At 44.6% G+C, this 16,630-nt stretch overlaps 1 protein-coding gene across 1 annotated transcript in view; it reads left to right on the top strand.

The window, feature by feature from the left end:
• The window catches only part of HSPBAP1 (HSPB1 associated protein 1), a 34,178-nt gene extending 26,845 nt beyond the window's left edge, over positions 1-7,333 (top strand). The window contains exons 6-8 of the mRNA XM_029084761.1: positions 2,774-2,857; positions 6,415-6,525; positions 6,735-7,333. Of these exons, the coding sequence (XP_028940594.1) occupies positions 2,774-2,857; positions 6,415-6,525; positions 6,735-7,292 (753 nt within the window). The 3' untranslated portion in view covers positions 7,293-7,333. The remainder of the gene's footprint in view (positions 1-2,773; positions 2,858-6,414; positions 6,526-6,734) is intronic.
• The last annotated feature ends 9,297 nt before the right edge of the window (positions 7,334-16,630 follow it).

The following is a 16,630-nucleotide window of genomic DNA, read 5'->3' as shown; positions in this document are numbered from 1 at the left end:
CCACACAGCTGGCTATACATTTATTGATGTTATTGCCTGTGTTGCAAGCAGCTCTGGGATTTGCTTGGGGCCCCCCACATCCCCTATCTTTTTCTTCCCATCATGCTGGCATTCTTTGGTGCTTCCTTTCCTTGCACATTTACCCAAATACCTTTTCCTAATGAGCAGGAATTTCTTGGTATAATATTTCACTTCATAGCATGCTCTTTTTGAAGCAATTCCACCTTTGCCCAACCTTTGCACTGTATCAAGTTAATCACGTCCATTGAGAATTTAAACCTGTTCTGTTCTCTGTGCTGTACAAGTCTTCAGCATTGCTCCACTTGCTCTCCCAACTGTTCTCTTGGTTTCTTTCCTCCTGTTACAGACTAGAATTTCATTTTATCTTTTCTGAGATTTCTGTCCTACTTTGACTTCATTTGCTATATTTGCCTGTCACTAGCCTAAATATTAAAACTATCTGATTGGTTGCTCTTTAGATCAGTATCTTCCCAGCCCACAAAGCTGGATATCATCTGTAGAAAGCAGGCTAATACAAAATTATCTCTTAGCTTGGAAGAGCTCTGCCTTGCTTTTGCACTTTACGTTTTCCCTGTAAAATGTTTGCTGCATTTTTGTACACATGTGTTATTTCACGGTGGTTTACTTTCACGTTTCCTATTGAAATGTAATTTCAAGTGTAGCTAAATCTGTGTCCCATATTCATAAACATATGGAATGCTGCTTTATTTTATTGTGGAATTGATAGTTGGACCTGGCAGTGGTGGGGTTTTGTTTTGGTTTTGTTGTGGGGTTTTTTTTGCTTCTAGTTTGCAAACACAGAAGAACATGCTTTTGTAAAGGTAGAAGAATCCTGCTCTACTCTCTTCACTGGAATTTTTTTTTTTTTGTCTTCTATTAGTTCTGCTGCTCCCTTGCAACTGTATTTTTTGGTTTAAATTATTTTTTATTACTTTTTTCCCTTGTCTTCCTTAAAGTTTTAGTCCTTTTGCTTTTTGATAATTTCATTGTTCTTACTGCTATAAATCCTTATTTCAACAAGCATAAGCTTGCCCAAAAATAAGAGGGTGAGCAAGTATCTTTATGGTACCTGTTTTGGCTCTGAGTCACAGCTCTGTAGCTCCTCTATAAAGTGCATTAGCAAACAGTGCCAGCTGCAGAAATACACAACTTTGCAGTTATTACTCTTAACCTGCTTAATCTGATTAGTGTCTCCAAAGACCAAGTTCCTCTGGTTTGAAAAGAACTGGACTATTTGCAGGGAGTGTATTTTCCTGCTAGCTATACCTCCTTTTTCCAAAGCAATTCTGTCTCTACTTTGCACAAGAATCACATTGAGCCAACACATTGCATTCCCAATTTCCATCTTGGTTTTTCCAGGCAGCCCCTCTTACTGCAATCTTTACACACTTCCCTTAATTTGCCTCTTACTTTTGTTCCCTCTTCACCATACCCCAATTCCATAGTGTCTCCATCCACCTCTCTAGCATGTTGCAAACTCACTCTTCCTACCCAAGTCTCACAGTAAGGACCTCATTGTTGGAAACAGTTATTTACTCCAGAAGATATGCCACCCTCTGCTGTACGCCAGAATTTTCAAGGCTTCATCATTATACCCTGTCCTTTGGACAGCACCCACATTCTTTAACTGAGTGCAATACAAGGTCCCCTATAAAGCAGATGAGTGGTTTTTATGTGATTCTGCTATCAATGAAACATGAGCAAACACTTGCTAACACATAAACCCATTGCAGCTAATGCAACTGCACTTTTCATTTTAAGTGTAGGTTTCTATGATAAAAGCTCCACTCTGAAACTTGTCCTGTGTAGAAAACACATTTTGTCTTCAGTCTGTGTAGGATTTTGTGTACTTTCAGATGTCAGGAATAAGTAATGGTTGATATTTTTTAAATAATGGCTCTCCACAGACTGACTTCCTTCTCTGTTTTGTATGCTGTACTCAAGTACAATTTTCAAATGTTTTTGGCCTTTAGAGAGCCAATGCTTTTTTTGTTTTACTTAAATTGAAAGCTGTGAAGAACGCTTTGTCCTGTGGCCCACAAATTACTCTTCTCTGACTGTCCTGTGAGTTTGCAGGACTAGGGCCTCAGTCATTGTTTCCTACACAGACATTTCCTCATTAGCTATGTTTTGATATAATAAAGCACATGGCTATCAAGGTAGCAGGACATTCTTCTCAGTAATTTATGTCTACCAAGAAAAGGAATTGTCTGCATTTCAGATACAGATCATTGCTTCACTTTCTCCATTCTGAAGTGTATATTTTTATCTGTCTCTGACCATTTTTATTCCCTGTCAAAACCATCTTTTATGCTTTTCTTGATAGCTCTATGTTAATCTAACATTCAGTAATCTGTAAAGCTTGTACTATATCATCAAAACAACATTAATGTCTTTGTACCATAAAAGCCATGGGTTAGAATCAATTTTATGTCACAGCTATCATCCCAATGTAGTTGCAAAGCTCTGATCTAAACTAGACTGTCATGATTTCTGAGACACCTTATTTTAAAAGCCTGTCTGCTAAAAGTGACAAGTTTAAAATTGGTGAGTATTTACCAGAATTAAAACTATATATTGTTAATCACCTAGATGAGCATTAGGATACTAGTCTTGAGAAAAGGCTCCTTAGAAGAAATAAACATCACCACCTATTCCTTGCCTCATTCTGCCTCTTCATCCCACTTAATTAAAATGCCTTATCTTTCTTCAAGCCTCTGCTAGTACCCTAAGGTGATGTCTCTGATTCCAGGTCCTGCTCATTCCAAGGCACTGGTGGCACTATGTGGAATCCATTGACCCCATCACTGTCAGCATAAATTCGTGGATTGAACTGGTATTTTCCTTTTTATGTCATGGTGATGTAGCACTTCCATGTTTGCATATATTATAAAGAATAGGAAAGCTGACACAAATAATCCAGTCCCAAATTTTATGACCTCATGAGACTTTTGGGCAGTTTCAATGGTGCTTGCATTTACATAGCACCTTTTATCCTCAGGATCTCAAAAAACAATGCAGACGTGTATTTTTACTAGCATCATTTGTCAGCCACCGCTAAAATGCAGCTATGCTTTGCCAGTAGCACAACATTCAATTCAGGGTTTTTGCTAGAGAAAGTAGGGGGAGAAGAAAGAACCATCTCCAGCAAGAAAACTGAAAAGAATATGACCTGAGCAGAGAAATGATGCCACTCAGAACTCAAGCTGCATTGAGCAGGAACTTCTGTAAGGATCAAAGCTGAAGCCTTTTGTTCCTTGCCTGCCAGGTTCAGCCCTTTTGGGTGTGCTGTGTTCCCAGGCTGGTGAGGAAAGAGCCCATATGGATACAGCTTTTCCTGAAGAACCTTCCGAGGTTCCAGATCTGAAGCCTCAGTTCAGCAGAAATCACATGTTTACCTCAGTCAGGCAAACAATTAAACACAAGCTAAACTTTTCACGTCCAATTTCTTATGGAGTAGCTAGCTTTGTACTGAATAGAAGATGACAAAAATACCAGCTTCACCTCAAGCACATGCTTACATGCCAAGCTAAATTAGAATTAAAATCAGATTAATGTGATAGGAAGGGGGTGGCAGAGGATTTTGGAATTTTCATTTCTCTGTGATAGTTTTGATTTGCCTGGAGTTGGATTTTCTCAAGTACTTAATTAATTTTCTTTTCCTCAGGCTTTGATTTTTCTTGCTCATGTTAACCAGTGTGTATGGGATGGTTCCAGGGATATCATCTCAATGCTCCAGAAGGTTTTCTGATTCAAATTACTTTATCATTAATCCTAGCTTAATATAAGCAAGATCCTTTGAAATGGCCTGTGAAAACTGCCTCACTAACATACTTATTGCCTTTTTTTAAAAACAAAAAACACCAACCTTTATTAGACTGAAAATCTGCAGGTGAATGAACACATACATTGGACTGCAGTTCAAAGACTGCATGATACTTTTCTTATACCAACATCAAACCCAGCATTTGCAGAGTAAAGGAACTCACTTGGGCATTCCCCTCATAAAGATATTTTCCAGATGAGACTATATATTTAGATAGGATATCAGGTGGACAGTCCATACCAAATTCCTGTATAGCCCTAAGTACAGTCAGACTTTGTCCAGTGCCAGAGGAAGCACCAACAGTGTTGTAGAGCAACCATTTAAGCCTGCTTTAAATTTGAGCAGCATCTAACAGGTAATACAGAGGAACTGGCTGTGTCCTCCATGCTTGGAAAGACCCTGATGTTAACACACACACTTGCACCATAAACTGTGCCTCACAAATTGTTCCCTCTCTGGAGGAGCAGGTCAGGACTGGGCCAGTTGTGCCAGGCCAGTAAATCCCAGGTGGCTGTGTGGTGCATTAGCTATAGCATTTCTAGATGTTCTTGTGTGCTGCAAGAAAAAAAAAAAAAGACTATAGTAGAGCTGATCTGTATGGCCTTTCTGGTCATAAAGGTCTTGCAGAAGTCACCAAGAGCCTGTCTGGTGACAGCAAGAGCAGGTAGTTGTGTATGGCATCATGAGCCGAGGAGTGTTTGCTGGATCTTGCTAATGAATGATAGACATTCCCCCTCCCCAAGTGTCAAAAGCTTCTATAAACAAGTGTAACTATTGCAACCCAGGTAAAAGTTCATTACAGGAATTATGCCTTCAGCTGATGATGGCAGCACTGTTAGGTGTTGGTCAATCCATCTATAAAAATAAATTCTGACATAGATGCTAAAACACAATACTGAGATCATTTCCATTACCAAACCAAGCAGTTCCTGCTTGCAGCTTTTACCAGCTGCCTTCATATTGACAGATGTGAATCACAACAACATTTATAGTCCTAGTGAAACCATTAATTATATTGACAAGACTTTAAAGTAGAAGTTCAATTTGTTTTCAGGATGTCAGCTACTCAAAGCATTCCTTGCTTCCTAACATACTCTCATGCAATCGGTACAACCCTGTTATTCAGCAGACCAGGATGAATACCAAGAGCACAGCTTAAATAATTTCCACATGTAGATACCAAACTGTGTTTTGGGGACTTGTTATATGAGGCCATTAATAAGCCAAGCGTCCAAAGCCACAAAATGCTAAGAGCGCTTCCCCCTGCTTCTATTCCAAATTCTGCCCACGGTTCCAGGATGAATTACTGCCTTCAGCACTCATGCTAGCAAGATGCATGGTTTGCTTGATGTGTTCTGCAAAGCCACGATCAGGCAGTTCAGGGCTGTGGCTTGACTTTTCTTCCAAAACTTGGATGTCTAAGCATCTCAATGAAAGCAAGTTTACATATATGCTCCTAAGCACTTGCCATTGAAATAACTGTACCACCCATCCCGTTTGGAGTCTTATTATCTCCTTCCACATACAAGAAATTCAGTTAAGTGGGAAGGAAAGCTTGAAAAGATCCTGTAGAGTTTTGTTCCATTACTCTGAACTAGCTAGTACCCAACTACACAAGGTGATGATGCAGAAAGCAAGGGCCCAAAACAAAGCAGCAGTTGGGAGCATAGTATTTAGTTTTACAGGAAAGCTTTCAGAGGAAACACGTTTTTCCTTCTGGTAATATTTAAAACTGCAGCAGTATGTCAGCTACTGTTACATGATAAAATATTTCCTGAATTTCCTTAATATTCACTTTTGTGTCTGTGCAAGCCCCCAGCTAGTCGCTGCCTTGCTGTAACATCCTGTGGTTTTTAAGTACTCAAATTAGACATAATACATAGATATATAAAATCTACTATGTATATTCATGGTCCTTCTAGTCCTAAAGAGCTATATAAATCTTCTCCCAAATGACAAGTGATAGGACAAGAGGAAACAGCCTTAAGTTGTGCCAGGGGAGGTTTAGGTTGGATATTAGGAAAAAATTATTCACTGAAAGGGTTGTCAAGTATTGGAACAGGCTGCCCAGGGAGGCGGTGGAGGCCCCATCCCTGGAGGGATTTAAAGGACCTGTAGATGTGGTACTTGGGGACACAGTTTAGCGGTGATTTTGGCAATGCCAGGTTTACAGTTGGACTAGATGATCGTAATGGTCTTTTCCAACCAAACTATTCTATGATTCTATGAAATGCACAGATTAATTAAATGCGAACATTGTATTGTAATTTCAAGCACCAGATTCAATTAACAGAACACTAGTCAGGAAAAAGATGATATACACACACAGGTTTTTTGCAAAACCTTATTCAGATGAGTCTTCACACCAAAGCCTGTGTTATTACTTATGTGGGGGCTATACACATGTGTAGGAGCATCAAAAGTCTGAAGCCTTTCACTGACCTCACATATGTGAGTATGGCTTTCAAACTAAGGACGTGCATTTAGTTCTTCCCAAGAACTTCCATGTTCCTGCAGAGACCCAAGTGCTAACCTATCTCCAAACACTTTCTGTTCCCTTGAGGCAGGATGCAGATCATGAAGCCCGTGTAGAAGAAGCAATAACTCGAATGGTGGTATGTGCCATAAAATCAGCAGAGAATCCCAGTGATGGAGATCTCTGGCTAAATCCCACAGAGGTAAGCGCTCACTTACTCCCATTATAGCAGTGATAACAGAGAATTACTGACATTTTGCTTAGCTCCCCCTGAGTCTTTCTGCTGCCTGAGAAAGGGAATTTTAAATTTCTTCCCTTCACATAGCAAAAGTAATTCATGGAAGATAATCATGCAACACTGAATTGAAATACATCTCCTTTTAACTGAGTGTATCCTGGGTGTTTTCTTAGGTTGAGGCAACATCCCATGAAATCAATCTTCAGTACCTGAATAAAGCAGTGTCTGCATATTTTGAGTGTCAAAAGGCAAGCATGTCAGAGCAGGCACGTCCCAGCAGCACTCATGCAGAGCAAAGGGCAAGCGCTTCATGCAAGAGGAAGAAGAGGGAAGTTGACTGTGAATCAGAGGGCTGCAAATTACTAACCCACAAATTTGGCTTTTCAACACCGAAAGCAGAAAAGCTGCATAAAATACCTTTTGGGCCTCATCTTATTCAAGTTTTACCACAGTCTCAAGAAACAGGCTCGATGGGTGCAGTTGCAGTTGAAAGTGACGGCAGAGATTTTCTCCATGAAAATGAAGGAGGACATTTTGGAAAATTACACCGCACCAGGAAGCGGCTGGTAACGAGTAATGACTGTGAAACATCTGCACATCAAATGGGTCCAGACAGCAGTCCAAATGCCTCACAAACAGCCCTTTCTACCAATGATTTGCTAGACTGTTTGGTTAATCCACATGTCATCAGTTTAGTGGCTCAGCTGCTGTTGGAGAGAATAAGAATTTAATGCAAGAGTGCTTTATCATTTCTGAAATAAAGAAATCAAATGGCAGCCTTGTTCTGGGTGTTTAAGCTCAATACTATTTGTAATGAAACATTCAATTAATTTTTAGGTACAGACACAGTTAATGTTTAAGTGGCAGATTGAAGCTAAGCTGAAAGAAGAATAACTGGTTAATGATGGCTGGGAAGAAAAAGGTGTCTTTAGTCAGAGAGCTCCTCAGTGTTACGAACAAAACAGAGCGTACACAGTTATACTCCCACTATGTTGTGTGGATGGGATCTTTAAAGTGTTCTACAGCTCTGAGCTGTGAAACAAGGATGGCTTGATGATAGGAGGCAGTGCTGGGACATGGTTGTGTAGCTTCGGGGTACTAAGAGTGGGAGAAGATAGACAGACTTACTGTAGACTACAGCCCTTGAGCACATATAAAGTAAAATGGTCAGTAAGGGATCAGTTGGTTACATTAGAAATAGTAAGTTCAAATAAACTTAACCTTAGCCAAAAGGCAACGCACTCACTAGTGACCTTCTTCCTGACTTCCACAAAATAACCTCAGTTTTGTCACAAAGCTCTAGGATGGAGTGAGACAAAAGCCCTAAGCAAGAAAGTGGCCTTCAGCTGGTTCAGAAACGCTTGAAGCTGGGAGACAAAAGGCCATCAGGAAGTTACTGTTAAAGCCAGATGTGCACAGTTCCCTACCTCTAAAGAACCACAGCAAAAGAAAAAAAAGCAGTTACAACTTTCTACCCCTGTCCTACTCTTTACCATAACAATCAAACTGTAGTGATTTTTTTTTTCTTTTGGTTGTAAGTGGTTGCTGTGCAAGACCATCCTTTCTTAAAAGTACAGTAGTCCTTGGATTTGTTTTTGAAGGCTGGGTGGTCGTTTGATTAAAAGGTTATGAAACTTGAAAGCATAGGCAAGAAGGTGGGTTAACACTGAAGCTGTGCATGGAGGCTTGAAAAAAATTGGAAGAAAGCTGCTGAGGTCTTACAGGATGCTCTCACCTCCTCTGCTTTCTGTCTGCGGTGGCAACAGAGAATGGCATTTGCCCTAACCATAGCTTCAGAGGGGTTCTTCTGGGACACCTCCTGTGAAACCTTTGCTTTCCAAACTTGCCTTTGCTCATGTCTACTAGTACCTACAAACCAGTTTTTATTATTAACCTGTTTCCACATTCATAACCCTGCACTGCCAGCCCCTTTAGCTGATATATCCTTTGCCTGATGCCTATTCCCTACTAAATACATGAAGGTAGTGCTGTTTTCAAAGATCACCTTCCAGCATTTTATAGTTGAAAGATGATGGCAAAGGTGCTTTCTCTCTGCTTTTATACAGATTGCAGGTTGGCAGGGCCCTGATGGACAATGGTGAGTGCTCCAGATGTACACCAGCAGGTCAGAAATCTAGGAAACCTTGCCATTTAAAGAGAACAACATAAAAACAAATACACTTGGAACAGGATTGAATTGAAAAGGCTCAAAGGTTCACATTTGACAAGCACAGAAAACTTATGCTGATAGACCCTTTTGGATGCAGTTACCTCAGCTACTGGAAGGGGCAGGACTTACCTCAAACTCTGGCTGGCTGGGAAGGAGAGAGGAAACCAAGTGGTACACGTAGTTTTCTGGGTACCTTTGCTTTGCAGATGGCTGAGTTAGTAGTAGGGGCCTGTATCAGCTGTCTTTGCCCCAGATGTGTACAGTTTCAAATATCCTTCTCTACCCTCATCATGGGGCTCAGACCCCAGTTTTACCCACATATCATTGTCAGCAGCAGCCTGCAGGCAAGGTGTGATTCTCAGCAGCATCTGAGAAAATCCACTTTTCTTGTTCTATGTCAATAGACCAAAGCATCTCAGTGGGGTTACACCACTGTGACAAGACCAGAATTTAATTAACTGTCCTGTTGATACAGTTCATGTTTGTGTGTTGGCACTGCTGCGCCAAAAGGATTAAAAATTAGTTAGGAAACATCATAGTCACATCTGCTCTGAGGGAGCAGGTCTGTAGAATAAGGTAGCACTGTTTGAATAGATGGGCACATCTCAGCAGAGATGGGCTTGAATGACAGCCTGCTTCTGTCCTGCTGCTCCACTTGTCTCCTTTCCCAGGATGACCAGAGGGGCTGAGACCAGCCAGAGAGCACTGCTGCTGGGAGCAGTTGTGATGGGGAGGAGGGGTTGCAAATGCTTCATTTTAATTCACTGAGCAAAAATAGTCTCAAAAAAAACCCAAACAACAAACAAAGCAACAACAACAAAAAAACAAATAAAAACAACAAAAACCAGCTTTTATATCTAGAGCAGATACAGGCACAGGAGGAAGAGCCCAGGCAGTACAGCCAACGAGGTGAACAGCAACACCACCTTCCACTCCCCACGGTGTGAACTTCCTTAGCTTAAGCTTTCCTCCCAACACAGGTATCATCATAACAGACCCCCCCACAATATCTACACTGAACATTTTCTCCCTTTCCATTCAGAAGGACTGTCCTTGAAAAGGCCACTGAGCATTTCAGAGGTCTTGGAAGCACTTGCCCTGTGATCAGAGGCTCTGGTGCCGGTGTTGGAGGGCCTGTCTCAGACTCGGCGTAGGGGCAGCTGGTCTCACAAGGTTGAGCTGTGTGTGTTCAGAGGTGCATCACTCATTGCTCTGAACAAATACCCTCTGTCTGGGGAGAGTCACAGTTAATGCCTGTCCAGGAGCAGCCCGTGATTTAAAGGCCAGGCTGTGGCCAGAAGCCATGAGCAGAGGGGAGGAGGAGAGCACGCCTATTTAGGATGCTCAGCAAAAGCACCAGGGGACTCTGTGTCTCAGAGGCACAATATAAAATCTTGGTTGTACACTTGACACGCAGGGGTAGAGAGAGAGAAATGACCACAAATTCACAAAGTTGCGTATGGCAAATGGCTCATGCACCAGTAAGAGAAATTTATAGCTCTGACCCAATGCGCAGCATACCGAGCGCCATGGTTTTTGATGCCATTTCTAAATTCATGGCCACTGGGTGGAGAAGCTCAGATAACTTTCTACATATTCATAGCATTAAAAATAAATTATTTCTGACCTCTGCAGTGGCAGCCTGGCTCAATGGAGAGCAGGAGCCTAGGGCATAGCTCTCCACAACCACGAAGAGAAAACTTGCATTCCCTCCCCAGAAGAGTATCTCCTGCTCACTGTCAGCAGTGGGCATGGCAACAGCCACGATGGTGGCCTGGAGCCATCACCAGGGTTGTCACAGTGGTAACGTGCTCATCACCTCTGCTTTAGCTAAGCTAAGCTAAGTGGTTGCCACGACATGGCTCCGTGATGAAGTTAAAGCCTTTCTCCAGCCCCAGGGCCAGCCCAAGCAGCAGGCTGTCCAGCACATTTATCTCCACACACACACATCCCATCTGTCCCCATTGCCTGATGGAAACCCTAGGTCTTTCCTGCCCCAAAATGGAGCTTACGGAGTGATTCACAGGCCCATCTGGTTTGTCTCCCCTGGGCTGTTTGATGTTGCTATTCTCTGTCCCTGGGCACAGCCCTCACCTGAAGGGATTTGCACTTTGCTTGTCTGCAAAATAAAAACCACCCAAATCAAAAAGTCCCACCTCTCAAGAGAATGGGAAGGGAAAAACCCAAATAGTTATATCTTCCAGAGTTTTAGCTTTCCCCTGAAAACCTCCCCACTACATTTCAGCAGGTACCATTTTATTTCACAGCACTATTTTCCCCCCCACCTTTGCATCCCTCGTGACTTCTGCTCTGGCTCTGTTTGCTTGATGCCACAGAACAACTCAGTTACAGAACTGTGACATATGTTATGATATAGCGTTAACCAGAAACGGATGCTTTAGCTAAGAAGTGTGGCACACTGAAGAAGCAGAGAGAATCCTTCCGCAGTGCTAATTGCCTTCTAAAATAAAGGCAGAGCTACAAATGGGTCCTTTTGCCAATTAGTAAGCTCCTCGCTGTGTTTCTCAACTACAAACATGAACTGTTTGGGTGTATGGCACGGGCAGGCTTCCTCTTTGGGGGAGTTCCCTGACATTTCTGGTGTTACTACAACAGTGGCTGCTGGGGAAAGACTATTGCAAATGGGTGGCCTTGTTTTCCCGCATGGTTTGTCTGAATGGGTGGGGAAAAGGAGCCCAGCTCTTCTGCACCATGCTTTTCTGTCCTCCAGGCAAACGGGTCTCATCCCATGGCGAGATGAAGACAGATGTTGCCACATCAGCTGAAGGGTCAGTGGAACAATAGCACCACTGCCTGAAGAGCCACACATTTTGGAGCTGTGTTTTTGGAGATATCCCAAGTGGGCACTCCCGTAGACATTTATTTCTTCATCTAATTGTTGGGGTTTGTCTGTCAATGGGGTGACTGGGAGCTAGAAGCTCTGGTCACCTTGGGACAGTCAGCTTGGCTCTGGGGAGGACCAGGGGAGGCAGGTGCTGTGGGTCAGGGATGGGGAGAGAGTTTTTGTGCAAGTATCCCAGAGGCCCTGGGAACACAAGCAGAAACCCAAGAGCACTCTGACCTCCCAGGGCTCCTGTGCTGAGCTGAGGGACCTGGGGAGCCCTGCAGCAGGTAGAATTGTCCCACAGCCAGAAGCATTGTTTGGCAGCCAAATCTCTCATGCATTACAGCTGTCCTGGACCTTGCATAACTTCTTACCTATTTACAGGGGCAGTGTGATAGAAAAGACATGGCTGGCTGCAAAATCGAGCTCTAGGTTTTGAGGGTGCAAACTTTGTTCTTCCAAAGGAGGGACAATCTGGCGAGATTGTCCCAGCAATGAGTTGTGATACCTTGTGGTGACCCATGAAAACCACTTCATGAAAGTCTGAAACTAACACTTCAAGCATCAAAAACTTTTAAACCAGAATTCCCAGCAAAGGAGGTGGCCCTGCACCTTTCCATGTCAGAAAGGTCACTCACAAGAAGAGTTTACATCTCCCTGAGGGCTACTTGGCTCATGTGAAACCACTCTCTGCCCCATCACTGCCACAGGGAAGGCACCTCTGAGCTTCCATGGCAGCCAGAGAGTTAAACTTTTTCCTAAATTCCTCTCTCTCACCCCTGCCATGCCCCCTCCTCCTGCTCCCTGCAGACGGGGTGATGCCCATTCAAAGCACCAGGCAGTAAAACTCACCCTTCCCATTTAACCCACACCAGCCTTCTCCTGCCCTGGCAAGGCACAGGAATCCAGCCCAATTAGCAGCAGCCCTAACAAAGCTGACTGAAAAACCACCGTCACAATGAAAAATGGAGGTGAGGAAATAGAAGGCAGAGCAAGCGGGGCCATAATACAACCTATTGCCGTCCCCAGACAAATGGCCTCATAAGTCAGAAGGAGCTCGATGCCGCGCCTGAGTTTGTGCCTGTTTTGCCCCAGGGAGGTGATGCATTACCTCTGCCCGCCGCTCTGCACTCGCTCAGAGCTTTGGGTTTTTATCCAGAGAGATTAGGATCTCTGCTGCAGTTAAAAACTGAGATTTCTGCTACATACTGCTAGTTCATTGAAATGTGGTTTAATTCCTTGTTTGCTGCTACTTTGGCTGAAAGCTACAGAATTGCAAAGGTTGACAACATGCACTGCACATAGATCATCACTGCCTTCGCCACGGCTGTCTTCTGCTGATACCCCAACAGCCCCATCTTCCACCCCAATGTGGTCCCCTGGGGACAACCCAGCCTGGGTGAGCCACCTCCTCTTCTTCCAGCTGGGGACTTCATGGGATCAAAGGTCTCCTAATCACCAACATACTTGACTAAGAATGCGAATAGACCCACTTGCCAACAAGTTACGTCCATGAGGAGGAGCCTTATGGGCAGATCAAGGCCAACTCCAGGATACAATACATGCCATCAGAAGCATCCCCAGCCCCATGGCTGCTTTTCTGTGTCTGCCAACCTCATTATTACCATTTTAAACTTTAAAGTAATGTTTAAAACTCTATTAGAAGAAGCACTAGAGCATGGACTGGTTGAAAACAAACTTGGCTTGGCTGGGACAAGAGAGAAAGGAAGAGATGGCCAAGCAGGTCTTTCCCATCTCTTCCTCTTCGGAGAGTTAACGAGCAAGGCAAAGTAATGGTATTTGTGCATTTACTGCATGCGCTGCTTACGATAAATTTTGTCCTGCATGTTAAAGTCAAAAACATCTCACATCTGCCAAAAAGCAATCAAGACCAATTAATGAAGATGTAATTTCCCCAGATGCTGCTATTAACATACTTCACAGTGTTCCTAGAAGCATGAATATAATTAACCCAGCTAACCACAGCTCTCACCACCGCTGCACTGAGCTGCCCGTGCCCACAGAAGAGCCTCACTCAGCCCTGTGCCCGGGTGGCATGTCCACAGGGCTGCAGGTCAGAGCTGTTCCCCACTCCCCATCTTCTGGGGGTGGGTTTGGGAGCTACAGACTTCGCTCACAGCCTAGCAGTGGCAAAGGTTCTTCATAGAAACAGGACAACACAACAGGCCTTGCCCCACACAGTTCATATGCCTCAAATGCATCTCTCCAACAGGATGGGTAACACTGCTGAAGACCCACCCCAGAAAAGGTGCACACTTAGGTTGGTCAAACACATGGCAAAAATTAAGACAGTTCCTTAACCCAGGGTGCCATCCATCTCTTTTTTCCCAGATTCACACCCTGCATAATGACATGGCAAGGACACAGCTTTGCCTTCACCATCCACAGCTCAACAACTTACTGTTGGAACACAGCAGAACAAGGTGGGAGCCAAGTGACCCTCACTGATGGAGAAACAGTAGGGGCTGGTACCTGCATCCATTGACACACAGCAAGCCATGAACCAGATCCAAGGTCCCACGGGAGTCCAGTAGCTGGGTACAAAAGAAGACAGGTCTGGAGAGGTGTGATAACATGGGTTTAAAGTCCCTTCTTGAAGGCAGGGCTCAAGCCAGGAGTGCTGGCCCAGGGCTGAGCTGAAATGGGGCTCCAGAGCCTATGGGTGGGTGTGTGTCCCAGGTGAATCTGGGCAGGGCCATTAGGGCCTTCAGGTGCTTCTCCTCCAGTGATAACTGAGGTGAGCAACCATCAAAGGCTTCATCTGATGCAGCCTGTGTTGGCTGTGGACAGATGATGTTCCCAGTGCTGATGGGGAAGGGCAGTGGTGGGGGGAATTTCCACCTGGTCTGTCCTAATTCAGCAATGCTCCTGCTTCTCAGGCAGCAAGCTGGGGTGAGGAAGAGGAGAAGATGAAGGTTCAGGTGTTCAGACCAAAGTCCAGGGTTTTCGCAGTGCTTTGGTCCTTGCTGAGCCAAGGCAAAATTCTCACCCCGTGCCTGTGTCTCTGTCTTGGTCTGACCTGATCACTGGCCAAACCCAGGAGTCAGGAGCTGGAGCTGCCCTTGGCAAGGGTTGAGCCTCTTGCAGTCCCCCAGGACATGTTTTAGTGGCAAAGCAGGTTTGCTACCTGCTTTCAGGGGTGAGGGGTAGGTGCAGGTGAGATGCTTTAGCCAGTCCTAATAGCTTGCACAAAATTATTTAAATTTTCCCTGATTTGAGAAGAGAACTGAGGTTTTCCAGTGATCAAAATTGGTCAGAAGCAGCAGTTTTACCCATGTCCAAGTGTGCCCTGAAGGGATTTCTAGGTTGGGTTTTTGGGCTGGGTTTTATTTCATTTCCCCCTCCCATTTTCAATGAAATTTCACATCAAAAAACCATGGCCAGTGTTTCTAAAAAGCTCAAAAAAGTTGGAAGGGCTTTCCTTTCCTGAGGGAAGAGTCCCTGATTTCTCTCCTAGCCTTTTTTCTGGTTAGAAAGGAAACAAGAAAGGGGATGTTAAAATTTAATGAATGCTGGGGTTTTTTCCACAAGTGTGAAAAGTTTTCAAATTAATTTAAACTATTCAGTTCTTTCTTTTGATAGCTTTGGTCAGTAGGGAGTTGATTTCCCAGCCAGCTCTGGGAGCACCTTGAAGCTCCTAAAATTTGGAGAAACATTGACCAAACCCCATTTCCTAGCTTGAGACCACCAGTGCTTTAAATAATTAATCCAGTTTCTTGCAGATGGTTTTAACTCAAATCACCTGAAAATACTAGGTTTAAAAATGTGGGTAATCTGCCAGGTCTGGAGAAGCAGGACATTTTAATGAAAGCACAGACCTCTCTAAACCAGTGAGTAGTTTAACAATTACCTGATATAATATCATGTAAAAAGATGCGATGGACAAAGGTGAGATCATTCATGTTAATTAAAATGTCTGAGCTGCAACACTCCTGCCTTAATAGTGGATCTAAGCTGCGGCGTTGTAAAGCGATGATAGAACGGTCATTGCTTCCGTGTAATTAAGGAAGGAATAGAGAATTAACAAGCGCCTTCGTGGAGGGCTGGGGAAATGCTGCCAGCTCCTCACGGCCACTGAGCGGGTGGTTTCTGGGGGGTTTTCCTGGGCGCTTGTGGGAAAACAAAGTGCCAGGGAAGGGGGTGTCATGATGAGAGGCTGCTCCCCCCTGGGATCACTTGAATCCTGCACTGAGAATGGTCAGGATGCTCCCTGATCCCAAAAGTGCCCCCATTTCCTTTTCCCTGTGGCCGCAGCCCTCCAGCCTTTCACCCCTTCTCTGAGAGATGCGGCCACCAAACCGGACTGGCTGCGAGCACCAGGGACAACTTGGTGACATATTTCAAGCCATTTTCTGTAGGATGTGCTGCCCTTTCCCATCCTCTCCCCGCAGATGGTGGGTGCTCCCCTAAATCCCTGCAAGCCTCGGCCGTGCAGGCTGCCCGGGCTGTGCTGACGCCCCAGGAAGGTATGAAATATTCATCGGGAGAAGCGAGCGAGAAAGTGAGCGCTTGACTCCGTGGCCGGGTGATCGGGGCATGGCTGAGGGAGAGCTCAATTATTCATACCCAGCAGAGCGGCTTCGATCGCAGGGAGAGCAAAGCCTCCCAGCACCCTGGAAACCCTCCCAGGGGAAGGAGATATCCCCTCTTGCTGCTTCCCTGTCCTCATCCCATCAGCGTTTGTACCCCCACAGCAAGGGGTGCAATTTGGTCCTCAAAGCCCAAAAGGAGGCACTCAGAAGGAAGGAGCCCCAGTGCTGGTCCCATGTGGTCCCCTCAATCCCTCACCTGCAAGATGGAGATAATAACCTTGATGGGAGTGGATGTGGGGTCGGGGATTAAAATGTTTGAAGTGTCATTGAAAAGCCAGCAAGGAAATCCAGTCCTCCCTGTGAGCAGAGACACCACCTTCCTCCTCGCTGGGCTGCAGCCAGGTGTGGGGCCCCAACTCCCCCCACCTGCCCAGGGGTCTTTGGGCAGCACGGGAGGAGCATCACCTTGTGTCCTCCCAGACGTTGGGCTCCAACTGCTCC

This window comes from Antrostomus carolinensis, unplaced genomic scaffold (assembly GCF_000700745.2).
Source record: "Antrostomus carolinensis isolate BGI_N321 unplaced genomic scaffold, ASM70074v2 scaffold4274, whole genome shotgun sequence".
Lineage (NCBI taxonomy): Eukaryota > Metazoa > Chordata > Aves > Caprimulgiformes > Caprimulgidae > Antrostomus > Antrostomus carolinensis.
This window is presented reverse-complemented; position numbering and strand designations above follow the sequence as displayed.